General features: G+C 32.7%; 2 protein-coding genes across 2 annotated transcripts in view; one reads left to right on the forward strand and one right to left on the reverse strand.

Annotated features, from left to right (window-relative positions):
- Positions 1-1,318: 1,318 nt before the first annotated feature.
- On the reverse strand, positions 1,319-8,287 carry LOC141340858 (retinol dehydrogenase 7-like). Its single transcript, XM_073845951.1, has 5 exons — positions 8,156-8,287; positions 5,449-5,763; positions 3,882-4,140; positions 1,634-1,797; positions 1,319-1,547 (listed from the first exon to the last, which is right to left on the reverse strand). The coding sequence occupies exons 2-5, from the start codon at positions 5,759-5,761 to the stop codon at positions 1,324-1,326; spliced, it is 960 nt and encodes a 319-aa protein (XP_073702052.1). The 5' UTR covers positions 5,762-5,763; positions 8,156-8,287; the 3' UTR covers positions 1,319-1,323.
- Positions 8,288-10,603: 2,316 nt separating this feature from the next.
- The window catches only part of LOC141340262 (bile salt export pump-like), a 37,410-nt gene continuing 28,346 nt past the window's right edge, over positions 10,604-19,667 (forward strand). Inside the window, exon 1 of the mRNA XM_073845183.1 lies at positions 10,604-10,721. The gene's annotated coding sequence lies outside the window, so the exon portion shown is untranslated. The remainder of the gene's footprint in view (positions 10,722-19,667) is intronic.

Genomic DNA, 19,667 nt, shown 5'->3' on the forward strand with positions numbered 1-19,667 from the left:
AGAGGGATCATACAAAATGCATGTTATTTTTTATTTAGTACTGACCTAAATACGATATTTCACATAAAAGATGGTTACATATGGTAAAATAATAGAGAAAAGAGAAAATAATAGTTGAATTTACAAAAATGACCCTGTTCAAAAGTTTACATACACTAGATTCTTAATACTGTGTTGTTACGTGAATGATCCACAGCTGTGTTTTCTTTTTGTTTAGTAATAGTTGTCCGTTGTTTATCCACTGTTCTTCAGAAAATTTTCTGGTTTTTCAGCATTTTTGTATATTTGAACCCTTTCCAACAATGACTATGATTTAGAGATCCATCTTCTCACACTGAGGACAACTGAGGGACTCATATGCAACTATTACAGAAGGTTCAAACGCTCACTGATTCTCCAGAAAGAAAAAAAACATGTATTAGGAGCCAGGGGTAAAAACTTTTGAACAAAATGAAGTTGTGTACATTTGTCTTATTTTGCAATTTATATCCTAAATATATATTTTTCATGCTTCCTTCACAAGCTACAGAAGATACTTGTTCTCCAGAAGCCAAAATATGTTACATTTACCCTGATATTTAAATTGCAAAATAATAAAAATTGTACACATCCTCATTCTGTTCAAAAGTTTTCACCCCCAGGCTTTTAATGGATTATTTTTCCTTCTGAAGCATCAGTGAGTGTTTGAACCTTCTGTAATAGTTGCATATGAGTCCCTCAGTTGTCCTCAGTATGAAAAGATGGATCTCAAAACCATACAGTCGTTGTTGGAAAGGGTTCAAATACACAAAAATGCTGAAAAACCAAAGAAATTGTAGGATCTGAAGGATTTTCCTGAAAAACAGCATGCAGTTTAACTGTTCAGGACAAACAAGTGGCTCATGAACAACTGTCACTAAACCAAAAAAACAAAAAACAAACAAAAAACAGGTAACACAGTATGAAAATCAAGCATATGTAAACTTTTTGATAAATTCACCTATTTTCTCTTGTGGACTATATTTGTAAACATTTTTTATGTAAAAAATATTTTATTCAGGTTAGTATTAAAAACATATAACATGCATTTTGTAAGATATCTCTTATTTATGGTCAAATAATTAACATTTTTAAATTTTTTACTTTTGTCCTTCTATAATTTAGGGTACTATTGATGATAATCTGATGATTTAAATACCTTAGAAAAATAGATTGAGTTTATATAAAATTTTCTTTCTAATAGGAAAATATTTCATTTTACTCATTACTAACCAGACACCTCCCTGAAATGAAAAAAAGGTTTATTCCATTGATATGCTGCATAAATGCAGTGGCTGTTAATGCCTACAGAATTGAAACTTTTGGTTTAACAGCTTGTTTTAACACGAAAGCATCTGAGATGAAGGTTGGCATGTAGGAGAGAGGCAGCCAGAAGAACTTGGCATCCCATCCTGGAGAATATCTGGTACGAGGATGGACCGCAGCTACCGCATGCTCCATACAGCTCACCACCTTCATCAGATCTGGATCCAGCATCTTCTCAAACTGCTCCTTAACCGCCACCTTAGCTATAAACACAATCAAAGTGACGTCAGGAATCTGTTAGCTTTTAGAACTAGTAATGCAAACAGCTGGTTATTGCATTTGGACTCACTTCTGTCTACATAGTCGCTGCCATATTCATCCTTGACTTCCTGAGGCAACTTGTCCCATAATCTCTGGAAATGAGTCTCAAAGATTTTGGAGTCAGTAACACCCGTTTTAAAGAATCCAGGTTCAATGCATAAAACCTTCACTCCAAACGGTGCCATGTTCCTCCTGGAAGACAAAGACAAAGACATTAAATATAATCACAAGCAGCAATGATAAGAGGGTCCAAAGTAAAAGTACACAGTTTTATTTTAAATTTTAAAATTATTACAATACTCAATAAATATCTAATAAAATGTTATTAAAGCAAAATATAACAAGAAAAATAGATTTACTAGACATGTCCATGACTTAGGATTTTTTCTTTAATTTTTAATTCCAAAATTGTCTTACCCTTAGATATTTACTGCAGTAAATGCAATTGTAAGTTATTATTATTATAACACTGTGACATTGGTATTTGACCCCACTTTCATTAATCAATCAATAAATAATGGTAGAAATATTTGAAAATATTAAACTAATTGTAGGTGCGTATAAAATTGAATTTCTTTATTTATTTGTCTTTTTAAAAAAAATCATTTATATTTAGTTTATTTGTTTGGATTTTTATTTACTTTTTATTTATTCATTTAGAATTTATTCTGCATTTTATGTAAATATTTTAAATAGCTTTTAATTTGTTTACTTTTATTTTTAGCAATATAAATTTTAAGTAGTTCTTATGTAGATTTAGTTAGTTAGGGTTAGGAAAACAAAGGAAAACACATTAAATATAGTGACAATTAGCAATTATCAGAGGACCAAGCACAGGAAAAGTAGAGATAACTTTTTAAAAAAATTGCCAGAAATCTTAAACTTTAATTTTAGGTGTGTATAATATTTATTTTCTTTCTTTATTTAGATCTTTTAAATTTACTAGATTTTGTTAATTTATTCTGTTTTTAATTTGTTTATACATTTTATTATTTATTTATTTTACTATTTAAATAAATTAGAAGCTGATTTTTATGTAGATTTAGTTAGGGTTATGTTTAGGAAAACAAGGAAAATATTTATTTACTACTGTTAACTAAAAGTAAATCACTTTGAGTAATTGAAATTAAGCTGGAGGAATAATAATAATAATAATAATAATAATAATAATAATAATAATAATAAATAAACATTTGATTAAAAAATACTTTAAAAAACTTACTAAAATTATTGAAACTGAAATAAAAAATCTTAAATAAATACATAAAAAAGGCATATAACAACATTGCACAAACTTACAGGTAAAACTGAAAATATAAAAATTAAAGCTATTTTAAAATATTAATGAATATTAGAAAATTATATAAATAATACTAAAATAGCACCTTTTTTAATGCCGCTGTAAATGAGATATCACAAGTTTGTTCTAAGATCGTCTTAGTGTCCTGTGTTTAATATACAGGTAAATTGGACATGAACTAAGTATTTTTCCAGATACATGACAAGTATTTAGAGGAAAGAAAAACTAATTTATTTAACAAGGATGCTTTAAATTGATCAAAAGTGATGATAAAGACATTTATAATGTTAGAAATTTCAGATAAATGCTGTTCGTCTGATCTTTCTTTTCATTAAAGAAACTTGAAAAAATCTACTGAAAAAAAAAACTGAAAAAAAATCACGTTTTATCGTCTTGTGTTTAATATACAGGTAAACTGGACATAAACTAAGTATATTTTAAGTATTTTTTTTGATACATAACAAGTATTTAGAGGAAAGAAGAACTAAGGTCCTAATCTGCATAATTCCTGACATAAACAAGTGTACAAATACTCATTATAGCAGCACCTTTTGCGCAATTCTCACATATATTGGTGCAAAGCCTCTTTCTGACATCCAGCACATATGTTGAAACTTTCATCGTGATGACTCACTCACAGTTTAAGTTTTCGGCTGCTAAATTTTGACAGTCATTTGTGCGGACTTATCAGATGTTTTTAGTAAATGTTAGTATTTGCAGCAGAGAAAATGCTTGCCAATTTTAAAATTTTTACATTTTACCGAATGGTTGCAGTGCTATCATGCTAATAAACTGCACATGGTTGCAGTGTTTGGACTTTGCATTCATAAAATGTGTGCTGAATAATCAGTGTTATTAATTATTTACTGGTTTGTATCTGGGAAAAGGTTTGAAACTGAATTTCTGTCTTTGAATCTGAGTTTTTGTCAGGAGAGTCTCCATATTCAAAACAGAAGTAGTTACTAGACATACTAACCTTAGACTGTCATTAAAAGCCTCTACTCCATATTTAGTAATGCAGTACGCTCCTCCCAAAGTACTGATCCTTCCGAATATACTGGCCACATTGACCACTCTGCCTTTGGCTTTCTTAATGAGCGGTAAAACGCTCAGAGTGATGGCAACAACCCCGATCAGATTGACATTGATCATATGTTTGAAGTCGTCGATTTCCAGCCAGTCACTGGGAGCAGTTGGGAAAGAGACCCCAGCATTGTTGACCACGGCCCACAAACCTGCAAACACGAACACACAACTAAATAAAACCGCTTTCTTTCATCACAGGACATTGCCAAATACACAGGAAGTGTCATGTGAGAACCTTGTGAAGAAACGACTTGACCAACTTCATTAAAGAATAATATGAGCAGGAAATGAAGTTTTATTTCACTTTTTATTTTATTTTGAACAGTGTTTTTTAAAGACGTCTCTTCTGCTCGCCAATCCTGCATTTACTTGATTTTAAATACAGCAAAAGCAGTATTTTTACTATTTAAAAATAAGTGTTTTCTATTTGAATATATTTTAAAATGTAATTTATTCCCGTGATCAAAGCTGAATTGTCAGCATCATTAGTCCAGGCACATGATCATTTGTTTAAGAAACATTTTTTATTGTAACTATTATCAATATTTATTGCAATTGAGTATTTTTTTCATTTTTAGAGGACGAAATTATAGAAATTATTACTTTTATTTAACCAGGTTGCTTCAAAAAAATCAAAAAGTGATGATAAAGACATTTATGTTACAAAAGATGTCTATTTCAGATAAATTCTGAATTTTCTCTTTATCAAAGAAACCTAAAAAATCTTCTCAGCTGTTTTCAACATAATAATATAATAATAAAAAAATGTTTTTTAAGCAAAAAAGAATATTAAAATGATTTCTGAAGGATCATGTGACTGGATTAATGATGCTAAAAATTCAGCTTTGAAATCACAGGAATAAATTACGTTTTAAAATATATTAAAACAGTTAACAGTTTGCTGTACTTTGAATCAAATAAATGCAGGCTTGGTGAGCAGAAAAGACTTCTTTAAAATAAAACATTAAAAGTTCTACTGTCCAAAAATGTTTAACTGGTAGTGTATGGGATTTCAAATGCTGGTTATTAATAATCTAAGGTTTCTGGAAATACTATACTCGAGTCATTCATGTACTTTGTATATAATAACATGCATTTACCCCCAAATGTATTAAAATAAATTTCCTTAAACATTAATAATTTAACTTTTTAAATCAAATTTAACATTGCATTTTAAATGCATCTATTTAAAATCAGGAATTACATATAAAAGCATACAATTTCCTAATGTTTTAATGAAGTCTGCTCACCAAGCCTGCATTTATGTGCTCAAAAAATACAATAAAATCAGTAATATTGTGAGAAAATATTACAATTTTAAAATAACCATTTTCTCTTTTAATATACTTTAAAATGTAATTTATTCCTGTGATACAAGGCTGAATTACTCCAGTCTTAATTCTCACATGATCCTTCAGAAATCAGTCAGTGAAGTGCCATTTCTTTCTGTGACTTACCTTTCTCTCCCACCAGAGTTTTAATGCTGTCTGCAGCTTTTTTAATGCTATTATTATCAGTCACATCCAAATGCAGCGTTGTGAGTTTGTCAGAGCAGCACTTCTTCAGCTCATCTTCTCCTTTCTCCGTGTAGCAGCCAGCGATGACACGGAAACCCTTTGTGTCCAAGTGTTTGGCCAGGAGATTCCCAAAACCAGTGTCACAGCCTGTGATGTACACAAACTTCTCTGATTTATTGGGAACCCGTCCCAGTTCTCTGAACCACCGATAGACAAAGAGCAAGACTATGAGACCGACAATGTACAGGAACATTTCTGCAAAAGAAAATCAATTTGTTTTCATGCGAAAAGAATACAGATTCATGCAAACCCCTCAAATCAGCAAAATAAAGATATGAAAGACAGCGAATGTGGTCAAAGCTCCACTCATAAAGTACATGACCTAGTGAACCATTAACTTTTTGGCTCATGATGACTGTAGACACAGTAAACAATATGAGGGATTTTGTGTAAGGGCAAGAAAAGATTCATTTAAAAAAAAGATCAATTACACGATATGATAATACGTTTGTCTGTTTTTTTTTATCTTTTGATATTGGATAACTGTGCAAGTAAATGTGTGATTGTAAAACCACTGTCCCAATCGTGAATGAATCGTTCGTTTGAATCAGTTCCTATCAAAGACTCAGTTCACACAAGTCGATTTAAAGGATTCGAATTGGGCTGAACCGGTTGTCACAGTTCTGGAGTCAACAATGCACTGAATCCTGAAGAAACTATTTGATCAACTTCATTAAAACTTCAACTTGATGTCTAAATCGCGAACGAATCGTTCGTTTGAATCGGTTCCTATCAAAGAATCAGTTGAACTGGATGACAGAGGCCGATTGAATGGATTCAAATATGGCTTAATCATTTGCTGCGTTTCTGGAGTCAACAATTCATTGAACCATGAAAAAACTACTTGACCAACTTCAGCGTCATGTCCGAATCGTTCGTTTGAATCGGTTCTTGTGAAAGAGCCAGTTGAACCGCATCACACAAGTCTATTTAAAGGATTCAAATTAGGCTGAATCGGTTGCTGCAGTTCTGGAGTCAACGATTCATTGAGTCCTGAAGAAACTATTTGACCAACTTCATTACAACTTCAACTTCATGTCTAAATCTTGAAGGAATCGTTTGGTTGAATCGGTTCTTATCAAAGAATCAGTTGAACCGGATCACACAAGCCGAATTAAAGGATTCAAATCGGGCTAAATCAGTTGCAACTTCATTGCAACTTTAACTTCATGTCTAAATCGTGAAGGAATTGTTTGTTTGAATCAGTTCTTATCAAAAAAAATCAGTTGAACCGCCATACATAAACCAACTTAATGGATTCAAATAGGGCTTAATCAGTTGCAGCGTTTCTGGAGTCAACAATTTATTGAACCATGAAGAAACTACTTGACCAACTTCAACGTCATGAATCGGTTCTTGTCAAAGAACCAGTTGAACCGCATAACACAAGTCCATTTAAAGGATTCGAATTGGGCTGAATCGGTTGCTGCCGTTCTGGAGTCAACGATTCATTGACCAGTGAAGAAATGACCAACTTCAATACAACTTCAATTTTATGTCCGAATGAATCATTCATGAATCATTCACATTGCTGCAGTTCTGGAGTCAATGATTCATTGAACCGTGAAGAAACTACTTGACCAACTTAAATACAACTTTAACTTCATGTCCGAATCGATCGTTTGAATCGGTTCTTATCAAAGAATCAGCTGAACCGGATCACACAAGCTGATTTAAAAGATTCAAACTGGGCTATGTCGGTCGAAGTGGATCTGGAGTCAACAATTCATCAAACTGTAAAGAAATTACTTGACCAACTTGATTACAAATTCATCTTTATGTCCGAATCGTGAATGAATCGTTCGTTTCAATCCGATCTTGTCTAAGTGAACCGGAGTGCTACGCGATGGAAAGTAAGTAGCCTAAATCTCGCAAATAAAATTCACTGCATGTTTTCTACTTCATTGTTTGACTGCTTTATCAACGCCTATATAGTTAGTTTATAAAATGTTATTTAATTATAATGAGCAAAAATGTTTATTCGAAAGATGTGCGTGCCCATTCAGTGTTAAGGTTTGAAACTTGTATTTGTGAGCGAAAACATAGCTGCAACCAATTAAACTGGGGCATGAAAATGCAGTAAATCTTCTAATATCGTAGTATCAATACTGACTTTAATTTATTAGCTTTAATTTTTTTTAAACAAGCAACGTTTGTCGAATATCACGTGATTGCGATTGAAGTAAAAGAACCGCGGAATCGGTTTTGAACCGGTTCTGACAAAATGAATTGTTTGAAAGAATCAATTCCCTGAAAAGAGTCCCGGATTCACTTCAGTAAAAATGGGGCGTGTAAATTAAAGGAATGTCAACAATAGTATTTTTTTTACCCTGTAGCCTACTGTTGCATACTTGGAACCATAGCTTGGAACACACACAACAAAAGAAACCAAGCTGACGTTGTTGAGACATTTAAATGCCATTATAAACATTAAAACATTTAAAATGCCAAACGCGTGATCAGTTCTCGAACATGTCCTGACAGAACTCTTTTGCAAATAGCATGCATTCACTAAAAACAGGACTTTGCTCACTTTAAGCTTTCTGCAAAGTTGACTCTACAAATCGCCCGTATATATGCTACTCACCGTTGTTTTAGAAGTCAGCTTTCTAAGGTATCTGTTTCTAAAAACTAGACAGTCGTGCCAGTAGTTTGGGAATGTGTTTGTTCTTCGTTTCGGCTGTGCATCTGACACCGGTTTAACTGAAGTGTCTGCTATTATGTAATAACTGTCCCGTGTTGTTCCTGCAGGGGGCGCTTGATGACCAGAAAGGACAGTTCCCTTTTCAGAGCATTGGTAGGAAATGTGACGGTCTCAATGGGAAGGTCAGATAAAACACCAGGGATGAACTTATCCAACATTTTTCCTGCAATTGCAAAGAAGCTTATAGTTTAGATTTAGATGTTTTTTCTTCTATAGGTAAAATAATACAATAAAAACTCCAACTTTTTTTAAATTTAACTCATACATGCAATAATACAAAAAAACTGATTTAATAAAAAAAAATATTTTAGAATGTAAAAAAAAAAAAAAATAGAAACTGCAGTTTAGGTCTATAGAAAAAAACTTCTTTAGAGTGTACAAAGAAGGGATATTGGAGTATTAATTATCTTTTTTATAGTATATTAATATTTTGAATTAGCTTTTCATTTGTATGAAAAAAATATTTCACATAAAATACATTTAAATATAGTCTACAAGAGAAAATAATAGTTAAAATTTATAAAAATGACCCTGTTTCAAAAGATTCTTAACACTGTTTTTACCTGAATGATCCACAGCTGTGTGTTTTTGTTTGTTTGTTTGTTTAGTGATAGTTGTTCATGAGTCTTTTGTTGGTCAACAACGGTTAAACGGTAACAGTTAAACTATCCTTCAGGTCCCACAAATTCTTTGGTTTTTCAGAATTTTTGTCTATTGAATCCTTTTCAACAATGACTATGATTTTGAGATCCATCTTTTCACACTGAAGATTATCTATATGAACTGAACCATGGCATCAAAATAACTAAATAAATAAAACTGGGGCATTATAATTGCAATAAACCTTCTAATATCGTAGAATAAAGTTATACTTTATTACTTTATGTTAGCTTTAATTGTTTTAAAACAGGCGACATTGAACGCTCTCCATTGACTTTGTATTGCGGGAAGCGGACTCCTTGTCATTTCTGACTTAACAAATAACAGAACAATGTCTAAAAGCTGCTATGAGACAAGGTGTACAGTAAACAAGCTAAAAAACACATAACTACGTTTTTATAAGCTGTCGGCCCCCCCAAAAAAAAGGTAAGGGAAAGGTGCACTGACATAGACCAATAAAATTTTGTTTCTTAATATATTTCCTCCTTTCAGGGTGGTGAAATAATCCTTTGACATTAAAAATAATGAATGTTTACTGCCGCCATTAAATTTCCCTCCAGCGGGCGTAGTTTTCAGAGTGACACTCTACTTTTGTGTCCTTAAACACTGTTTTTTTTTTTTAGGTCGACAGCTTATAAAAAACGTAGTTCTGTGTGCTCACCTCGTCACATAGCAGCTTTTAGACATTGTTTTTTTTTTTTTTTTTTTTTAGAAGTGAAAAGTGACAAGGAGGCAGCTTTCCGCAATACAAAGTCAATGGAGAGAGCATAGGTTTGGCAGTGTTTGTTTTTCGTTTCGACTATGCATCTGACACCGGTTAACTTAAGTGTATGCTATTTTTTAATAAGCGTCCCGTGTTGTTCCTGCAGTTTCTGGGAATTTTCTGTCCTGTTTTGTTCCTGAAGAACAGAGGGCAGTTAAACTGTTCAGGACAAACAAGGGACTCATGAACAACTCTCACCAAAACACACACACACAAAATCAACACAGTAGTAAGAATCTACCGTATGTAAACTTTAGAACAGGGTCATTTTAATAAATTCAACTATTATTTTCTCTTGATGTCTATATGTAAATGTCTTTTATGTGCAATATCTTATTCAGATCTGTACTAAATAAAAAAATAACATGCATTTTGTATGATCCCTCTTATTTTGGTAAAATAATTAACATTTTGCAGATTCTGCAAGGTGTATGTAAACTTTTGATGCATGTAAACTACATTTTATTTTTTCAGTTTTTAATGCAATTTTTCTTTTCATATTTAGCTTAAATTTAGTTCAGTTTCATTTTTATTTTTAAGCTTAAGTTTTTCATCTAATGATTACATTTGATTTAATTTCCTGTTTTATAATCAACTAAACTATTTGTAATAGTTTTACATTTAGATACAGATCAAACACACTTTCCTGTGTTTGTGAATCTATAAACAGTACATTCCTGAACACAGGAAGCAACCTCAGACTTCTTTCAAACTGTGTATCTGCAGGAATCACTTGTTATAGCAAATCCTGTGGCTATAACAGCTCAGGGCTGCTGTACAAGTCCTTGAGGCGCATTCAAAGCAGTTATTCAACAGGACTTAAGCACTTGTGCTGCTTCAGAAGAAGTATGAGCCTGGACAGAGACGCAGATGAGACGCATTGGATTCATACAGTCTGTGTCTGAGACTGACAACTCAAAACTGACAGGAACGGATCCAGTTCTGTATATGAACAGGTACTGGTATTGCCATTTAGGCCAAGGACCCAGTGCTGGATAAAGAGGTGGAACAGAAACATCAGATTGAGTGAGTAGCATTTTTATGATTTAATTACAATAAACAAAGATTATTAAAAACTATAAGCAATGTATTGCTCGTTGTTGCTTATGTTAACTAATAGGACCTTATTGTAAAGTGTTACCAGAATGCCTTTTAAATTCACTCAAAACTATTATCATGTCAATTTCTTAATGGCAAGGAATGATACATGATGTACAAATGAGAATGAGTTGCATGATGCAAATTTACAGCAGATTATTACAAACAACGACACTAACCATTATCATTTTATCTGTAAAACTAATTAATAAGTGATGAGGGATTTATTGCAGGTCAAAAAATACATTGCTGTTACTCACCGTTCGGTCACTGACCTAATTTTACACACTTTCCCAGTGATGGGCAAGCTACTTGGAAAATGTAGTGAGCTAAGCTAACAGTTACTCTTCATTAAATGAAGCTTAACTACACTAAAGCTACAGCCTTGGGTAATGTAGCAAGCTAAGCTACAGCATCATGGCAAAAGTAGTTCACTACATCTAAGCTATTTTTTAAAATTTCATTTTTCTATTGAACCAACATCATACCAAGTCAATGCTCTCTCAGTGATCAATTAAATTGTCAGTCATACAGCCATACAAGTTCAGTTTAATGATTTATTTAACCACTCTTCCAAACCAATTTGGCAAAAAAAAAAAAAAAAAAAAAATCTGTATCATGTACAGGCCTGGATTTATCTCATATTTTGGGGGGTTGAATTCTTTCTTGAAAAAAATAAAAACAAAAAAAGCAATGGCACCAGTTTCACAATATTAAACGAATAAAACGGGGAAAACACACAATTTGTAAATGAAATAATGGTATACATATTATTGAATAACATAGTCTATATATGAATGGGTGTTCGTCAACTGATTGCATGTCGTCAGAGTTTACAGTGTTGACAGCTTCGTAAAAAACACCCTAATGGAAGTGCTGTAGATTTGTTGTATATAGCTACTAAAATATGACAGACCGCACAAAAACAGCACTTTAATTTACTGCCGTGTTTGAACAAAGATAGTGATTGATTTCATGAATACAGGAGCCTGTTTTTTTTAATTGTCAGAATCTATAGTACATAACAAATACAAAAATAAAAACAAATCACAAACTTTTGCAGTCAAGACTGTGAATAAAAGACAAGTGTGGAATGTAAGTCAGATTTGGCCCACTCTGTTACTATCTGGGAAGCAAAGCTAAATTCTATTGTAAATTTGTTAACTGACAGTAAGAATATATAACCGAGTCAAGCGGCTATTTTCGTTTGCAGAAGGTAAAACACATTAACGTAAATTGTAAGTCTTTGAGATGAAAAATTAAACCGACAGGTCACAGCGGCAAGGCCTATAAGTCACATTTTATTATATTCTGAAATAAACAGGCCTACAGCGTAATGTTATGACATTATTTCACTCACTCCACAACAAATCCTTTAACTTTAATCTTATTCAGAACAGAACAATGATGAAATAAATGATGAAATAAATAAATAAATAAATAAATAAATAAATTTGCCAAAACAATCCAAAACAAATTAAATGTGAAACTGAAAGTAGTTGGGCTTATGTAGACTACCTCTCTTGCCACAAATACAAATGTTTCCATATCTGCAATGTATTTGAAGCAAAATTATTATGCATTGGGTAAGCTTTGTACTTCATGCACGTCGATGGAAAATATCATGATGAGCAAAAATGTGCCACGGGACCGGTGGTCATGCTGAACTGCACGTAATACACACTATTTAAATTGACTAATGTAACTTTTGGGTGACTGTTTTATTTTTCAAATGTGTGAGCGTAACGTTAGACACCAGCGCGATCAAACAGCTGAATATCATATTCTGTCATGTTGGTCATAGTAAAGGCATAATTCACTACTGCAAAGTTCAAAGCAGTTTGAAGTATTAAGAATATTAGCAAAGATTATTATAATTCCTTTAGACGAATGGAACCTGGTCGTTTTATGTTTGTTTGTTTTTACTAACGAACCGAAACATTTTGCCTTTCGCCATGAATTTAGCAAAAAAAATATCGACAACAATGTTAGACTAAGACACACTTTTCTCATCTCCTCGAATGCAAAAAAAAACATTAGCCTTTATAAATACAGTGCTGTGTTATAAATACAGAAAACATGTACTTTCAATCAACACTTCTTTATTTACCTCAAGTCTGCAAACACGCTGAGATGCTTCAAACTGCGCGCCGCACGCACTTCATTGACGAGAGAGGCGGGACTCGGGAGGAATACGGTTTGACTGACAGTTCAATGAGCCAATGGCGTCACGAGGTTTAGTGGAGGTGGCGCCACTTACTGACCCAGGATCAGTGATCCGTAGCAGTTATATTTCCGATTTGAGCTTAAAGTATAGAACAATATATAGCTTGTAGCTTTTGTTGACGCTACCGCGTTACTTGATCAAAATAATAGCTTAGCTACTGAAAAGCTATTTGATTCAGAAAACAGCGACGCTACCACCACGCTACTGAGAAATGTAGTTAAGCTAGTAGCGTCACTACTTGTAGCGACGCTACTGCCCAACACTGACTTTCCCACAAGACGGCACCTGTGAGAGTGTTTTCTCTTCATTTAACAGTGTTTAATTACTATTAATGTACAGTATTATGTACAATTTTGTTACACCAATATTAGAATTTCTTGCATATATAAATATGTTTCCAAATATATACAACCTGTTTTATGAATGGTTTGCATGCTTTTGTAAGGCTGTAATTAGCTGACAAATGCATGCATGCCATATTTGTTGCTTAACATGATTTTAAGGACTGAAAGATAGGGACGATTGCAGAACAGCAGAACCCTACGTCACAGCAGTCACACGGCACCAGAACCGTGGAATTGGGTTAAATTTTAATCAACTTATACATTTGTTCTTTTCCTTTTCTTATTTTTAATGTTGTTTCTTGATAACATGTTATTTGAAAAAAATAAATAATTAAAATAATAATGATCATCACAGTAATTGCACTACTTATCTTTGTGGAGTGTTTCAAAGCTGTTTATCTAAAGTCAGTATTTAATTAAAAGTTTTTAATTGAAAAAAATATATGTATATTATTTATTTATTATTAAATATATATATGTGTATATATGAATTATTTATTAAACTTACATTTTTACAGTTAAAATGTTTAATAACATTTTTGTTGTCTCATAAGATAAAATCAAAACTCTTTAAACATGTTAAAACAGTAATCCTGAGGCATGTTTTGTCCACACACTCATTAAGGAAAATGTCCATATCATCCTTAAAGGAACACTCCACTTTTTTTGGAAATAGGCTCATTCTCCAACTGCCCCCGAGATAATAAGTTGAGTTTTACCCTTTTAAAATCCATTCAGCCGTTCTCCCGTTCTGGCGATATCACTTTTAGCATAGCTTAGCATAGATCATTGAATCCTATTAGACCCAGAGCATCGCTTTCAAAAATGACCAATGAGTTTCGGTATTTGTCTATTTAAAATGCTATTTAAAACTTGACTCTTCTGCAGTTATATCTAAGACTAAGACCAGCGGAAAATGAAAAGCTGCGATTTTCTAGGCCGATAAGATTAGGAACTGCTGTCGTGGCCAAAAGTTTTGAGAATTACATAAATATTGGAAATCGGAAAAGTTGCTGCTTAAGTTTTTAAAATAGCAATTTGCATATACTCCAGAATGTTATGAAGAGTGATCAGATGAATTGCATAGTCCTTCTTTGCCATGAAAATTAACTTAATCCCGAAAAAAACTCATGTGTGGGGTTGCTTCTCATCCAAGGGAGTGGGCTCACTCACAATTTTGCCCAAAAACACAGCCATGAATAAAGAATGGTACCAAAACACCCTCCAACAGCAACTTCTTCCAACAATCCAACAACAGTTTGGTGAAGAACAATGCATTTTCCAGCACGATGGAGCACCGTGCCATAAGGCAAAAGTGATAACTAAGTGGCTCGGGGACCAAAACGTTGATATTTTGGGTCCATGGCCTGGAAACTCCCCAGATCTTAATCCCATTGAGAACTTGTGGTCAATCCTCAAGAGGCGGGTGGACAAACAAAAACCCACTAATTCTGACAAACTCCAAGAAGTGATTCTGAAAGAATGGGTTGCTATCAGTCAGGATTTGGCCCAGAAGTTGATTGAGAGCATGCCCAGTCGAATTGCAGAGGTCCTGAAAAAGAAAGGGCCAACACTGCAAATATTGACTCTTTGCATAAATGTCATGTGATTGTCGATAAAAGCCTTTGAAACGTATGAAGTGCTTGTAATTATATTTCAGTACATCACAGAAACAACTGAAACAAAAAGCAGTTTAGCAGCAAACTTTGTGAAAACTAATATTTGTGTCATTCTCAAAACTTTTGGCCACGACTGTACACTTCCATTCCGGCGTAATATTTAAGGAAGTTTGCTGCCGTAATATGGACACAGCAGGCACAGTAATATCACGCAGCGCCTGAAATGAGTTCCCAGCTAGGTAACTTCCAATGAGGAATGCTCCCTGTGCATATATTTGGTCATGTTGTGCTACGCTGTGCTGCGATGTGCTGCGTGATATTACTGCGACTGCTTCGGCCATGTTACGGCAGCAAACTTCCTTGACGCCGGAATGGGAGTGTAGTTCCTAAACTTATCGGCCTAGAAAATCGCAGCTTTACATTTTCCGCCGGTCTTAGTCAACGATATAACTGCAGAAGAGTCAAGTTTTAAATAAGACAAATACAGAAACTCATTGGTCGTTTTTAAACGCATTGCTATTGGTCTAATAGGATTCAATGATCTATGCTAAGCAATGCTAAAAGTGAGAACAGCCAGAACAGGAGAACGGCTGAATGGATTTAAAAACGGTAAAAATCAACTTATTACCTCGGAGGGAGTTGGAGAATTATACCGCGTTCCAGACAACCCGTAACCCATGTTTTTTCAACCTTCTACCAGTGAAAGTGCACTGGAACGGCAGTCAAACCCGTGACCTCCCACTCGTGAACTCGTACTAGATCGATGTACTCCCAGTTCCGAGTTCTGACATAACATAGCCCGGGAAACAACAATGTCAGCCGTAATGGGTGCGGTGTTTATGCAAGTAGTAAACGGTGGAAAAATAGAGCTTAGGACAATATAACGTTGAAATCAAATTAATAACAATATAAAAATAATAATAATTCATAAATGTGCCCAGGCGGTTTGGCATGACTTGCCTGGAACGCTACAAAGTCGTGAGTGGTGGTGTGAAGTGGTTATTTACTTGTTCAAAAACCTGCCTGGAACGCAGCATTAGCCTATTTCCAAAAAAGTGAAGTGTTCCTTTAAATTCAAAGGTCGCACATGTCCGCCATGTTTGTAGTTTGTTTTTTACACTTTTTATGCTTGTTTGTAGTTCTAATCGAATCCTCTTGTTAGGGGCAATATATTCGCCGTTAGAGTGCGCTTTGATCCGCACTTCGAATTCTGAAGTTAAGTAGTAGACCATCCAGAAATCTTTGGAATACTTTTTTAAACATACTACGGTTTGGGACATAATTCTATTTTCGAATACTATTTAGGACGGATAGCAGGAGGCTCCGCCCACTACCGGCATGAGCATGCTGCCCTGTGACTGCTGTGAGGAATGGTTCTGCTGTTCTGCAATCTGTCATTGTTGGGGGAAAATGCCTTTTTTGAAATTCAGTTGTGTGATTCATTGTTTGGCCACTAGATGTCAATGTTAGTACAATATCTGTATCTAGTATCAATAATGTATCTATATGTTTGGCTTATTAAGGGGACTAGTGGAAAGAAAACACCCAAAATACGCTGTTAACTGTTTATTTTATAGCACTTTATCTATTTGTGTCAATGCATTTCAATTACAATACATAATTTTAAAGGCTGTTTTCTTAAAAAAAAAATTCTCCTACACTGAGCCATAAATCTCCACTTCAGTAGTACTGACACACACCAAACTTTACATTTGTATTGCTGTCTTTATCCTCAAGGTTTTTACAGAGGGATTTGTTCATACACAATTAGCTTGATTTTATACATTTTACTCCCTCCAAAATGGTAAAAAACAAACAAACATGCTTTTCTATCTGTTCAAAGTTTTTTAGTGAATTATGGAGTTACAAAATGAGGTACCCAAAATCCCCTCTGTAAAAACATTTGACTCTAATATGTTAAAAAAAATTAAACAAGAATTTTGAAACTGACTTCATCCAGTGTTTAGATTTTTGTACTAAAAAGGTATGCAAATTAGTGGATATTTCATTAAATAATGCCATTTGCATATTTAAACCTAACATTTTAGAAAACTTGTAATACAAAAAATGTTTGCAGTTAAGTTTTTTTTACCCTATTCACCTGCAGTGTCTTGCCTTAATTGGCTGTGCACTTAATTGCCTTAGTTTTTAGCCAGTTTAGTCATCTTTAAATGTACTGATTTGATAAGGATTGACGTAGGATGTACCCTCAGCGTCATACATTTTATTAGTGTCATATATTTGGCCATCTGAAGGCACACAAAATAATCATCAATAAAATAATCATATTACAGGGAAAACACTTATCTGTTTCCTGTTTTGTCAAAACTTGATCAAAACATTAAGCTAATTTCTATATCCATGAGGAATATGTGATAAATTATCAATTTTAAAGCGAATACATAGTCTTTGTACTTGGATTCAGATAGTGGGGATTTATTATCAGTTATTGATCATGTAAATTGTTTTTGAGATGACATGTCAGCAGAAGGGTTGAATGACCGCTGGGCTATTAAACTATCAGCTATTAAATGCTCACCTTCATACAGCATGACAATTTTCACTCAATTCACTGTATTGTTTTGTTTAGTTTTTTGACCCCATTTTGATTTGTTTGTTTTGTAATAGCCATGTTTTGTGGTTTGTTTGTTTGTTTGCTTTGTTTTGTTTAGCCACATTTATTTTTTTTTGCCACATTTTGTTTTTATTTTGTTAAATTTTTTTGGTTTGTTTGCTTTGTTTTGTTTTTATAACTTTTTTTAGCCACATTTAGTTTTTTTGTTTGTGGTTTGTTTTGTTTTGTTTAGACACATTTTGTTTTGTTTTTTTATATTGTTAAGACTTTTTGTTTATTTATTTTTGTTTTGTTTAGCCACTTTTTTTGTTTTGTGGTTTGTTTGCCTTGTTTTGTTTCATGGTGTTGAAACAACGTTCACTCAATTCACTGCTTTGTTTTGTTTAGTTTTCTATTTTGTTTTGTTTAACCACATTTTGTTTTTGTTTGTTTTGTTATAACCATTTTTGTGGTTTGTTTGTTTGCTTTGTTTTGTTTAGCCACATTTTTGTTTTGTGGTTTGTTTGCTTTTTTGTTTTAAGACACATTTTATTTTATTTATTTTTTCAGTATGTTTAGACACATTTAGTTTTTTTTGTTATAGCCACATTTTTCGTTTTGTGGTTTGTTTGCTTTGTTTTGTTACATGGTGTAGAAAAAAAACACTGCTTTGTTTTGTTCATTTTTTTGTTTTGTTTAACCACATTTAGTTTTTGTTTGGTGTGTTATAACAATTTTTCATGGTTTGTTTGTTTTCTTTGTTTTGTTTTGTTTAGCCACATTTAGTTTTTTGTTTTGTTATAGCCAAATTTTTTGTTTTGTGGTTTTTGCTTTGTTTTGATTTATTACTATTTTTTTTTTTATTTTGTTTAGCCACATTTTGTTTTGTGGTTTGTTTGCTTTGTTTTGTTACATGGTGTAGAAAAAAAATCACTGCTTTGTTTTGTTCATTTTTTTTGTTTTGTTTGACCACATTTAGTTTTTTGTTTGTTTTGTTATAACCATTTTTGTGGTTTGTTTGTTTGCTTTGTTTTGTTTAGCCACATTTAGTTTTTTGTTTTGTTTAACCACATTTTGTTTTTGTTTGTTTTGTTATGGTTTGTTTGCTTTGTTTTGTTTAGCCACATTTAGTTTTGTTATAGCCATCTTTTTTTGCAGTTTGTTTGCTTTGTTTTGTTTAGAACCTTTTTTAGCCACATTTTGTTTTTGTTTGTTTTGTTATAACCATTTTTTTGTGGTTTGTTTGTTTGCTTTGTTTTGTTTTGTTTTATTTAGCCACATTGTTTTTTGTTTGGCCACATTTTGTTTTGTTATAGCCATCTTTTTTGCAGTTTGTTTGCTTTGTTTTGTTTAGAAACTTTTTTAGCCACATTTTGTTTTTGTTTGTTTTGTTATAGCCACATTTTTGTTTTGTTTGCTTTGTTTTGTTTTGTTTATATTTTATTTATATTTTTTCAGTTTGTTTAGACACATTTTGTTTAGTTTTTTTGTTTTGTCACATTTTGTTTTGTGGTTTTTTTTTTGTTTTGTGGTTTGTTTTGCTTTGTTTTCTTACATGGTGTAGAAACAATTTTCACTCAATTCACATGCTTTGTTTTGTTTAGTTTTAAAAAAATTTGTTTTGTTTAACCACATTTTGTTTTGTTGTGGTTTGTTTACTTTGTTTTGTTTTGTTTTGTTTAGTCACATTTAGAATTTTGTTTTGTTTAGCCAAATTTTTTTGTTTTGTGGTTTGTTTGCTTTGTTTTGTTTTATTTAGAACCTTTTTAGACACTTTTTGTTTTTTGTTATAGCCACATTTTGGTTTTGTGGTTGTTTTGTTAACCACATTTTGTTTTGTGATGTGTTTGATTTGATTTGTTTTGTTTTGTTTTGTTTAGACACATTTTATTATTTTATTTATTTATTTATTTTTTTGTTATCGCCACATTTTTTGTTTTGTGATGTGTTTGATTTGTTTTGTTTTGTTTAGACACTTTTTTTTTGTTTAGACACATTTTTTGTTTTGTTACATTTGATAACTATTACAAAGAAATGGCAAGTAACGTATGTACATGTAAAACATAATTTTTTTTACATTGCAAATAAGGGGGCATTATCAAAATAACTTTGGCTTATTATTATTAATTT

This window comes from Garra rufa, chromosome 8 (genome assembly GCF_049309525.1).
Source record: "Garra rufa chromosome 8, GarRuf1.0, whole genome shotgun sequence".
Taxonomy (NCBI): Eukaryota; Metazoa; Chordata; class Actinopteri; order Cypriniformes; family Cyprinidae; genus Garra; species Garra rufa.

What these genes read in the sequence shown, in the direction of transcription:
- LOC141340858 (XM_073845951.1), bottom strand. Translation starts at nt 5,761, where the DNA reads ATGTTCCTGTACATTGTCGGTCTCATAGTCTTGCTCTTTGTCTATCGG. An exon ending in GCTTTTAATGACAGTCTAAG is followed by an intron (nt 1,798 to 3,881) that starts GTTAGTATGTCT and finishes TTTGTCTTCCAG; the next exon opens with GAGGAACATGGCACCGTTTG. An exon ending in CAGCGACTATGTAGACAGAA is followed by an intron (nt 1,548 to 1,633) that starts GTGAGTCCAAAT and finishes TTGTGTTTATAG; the next exon opens with CTAAGGTGGCGGTTAAGGAG.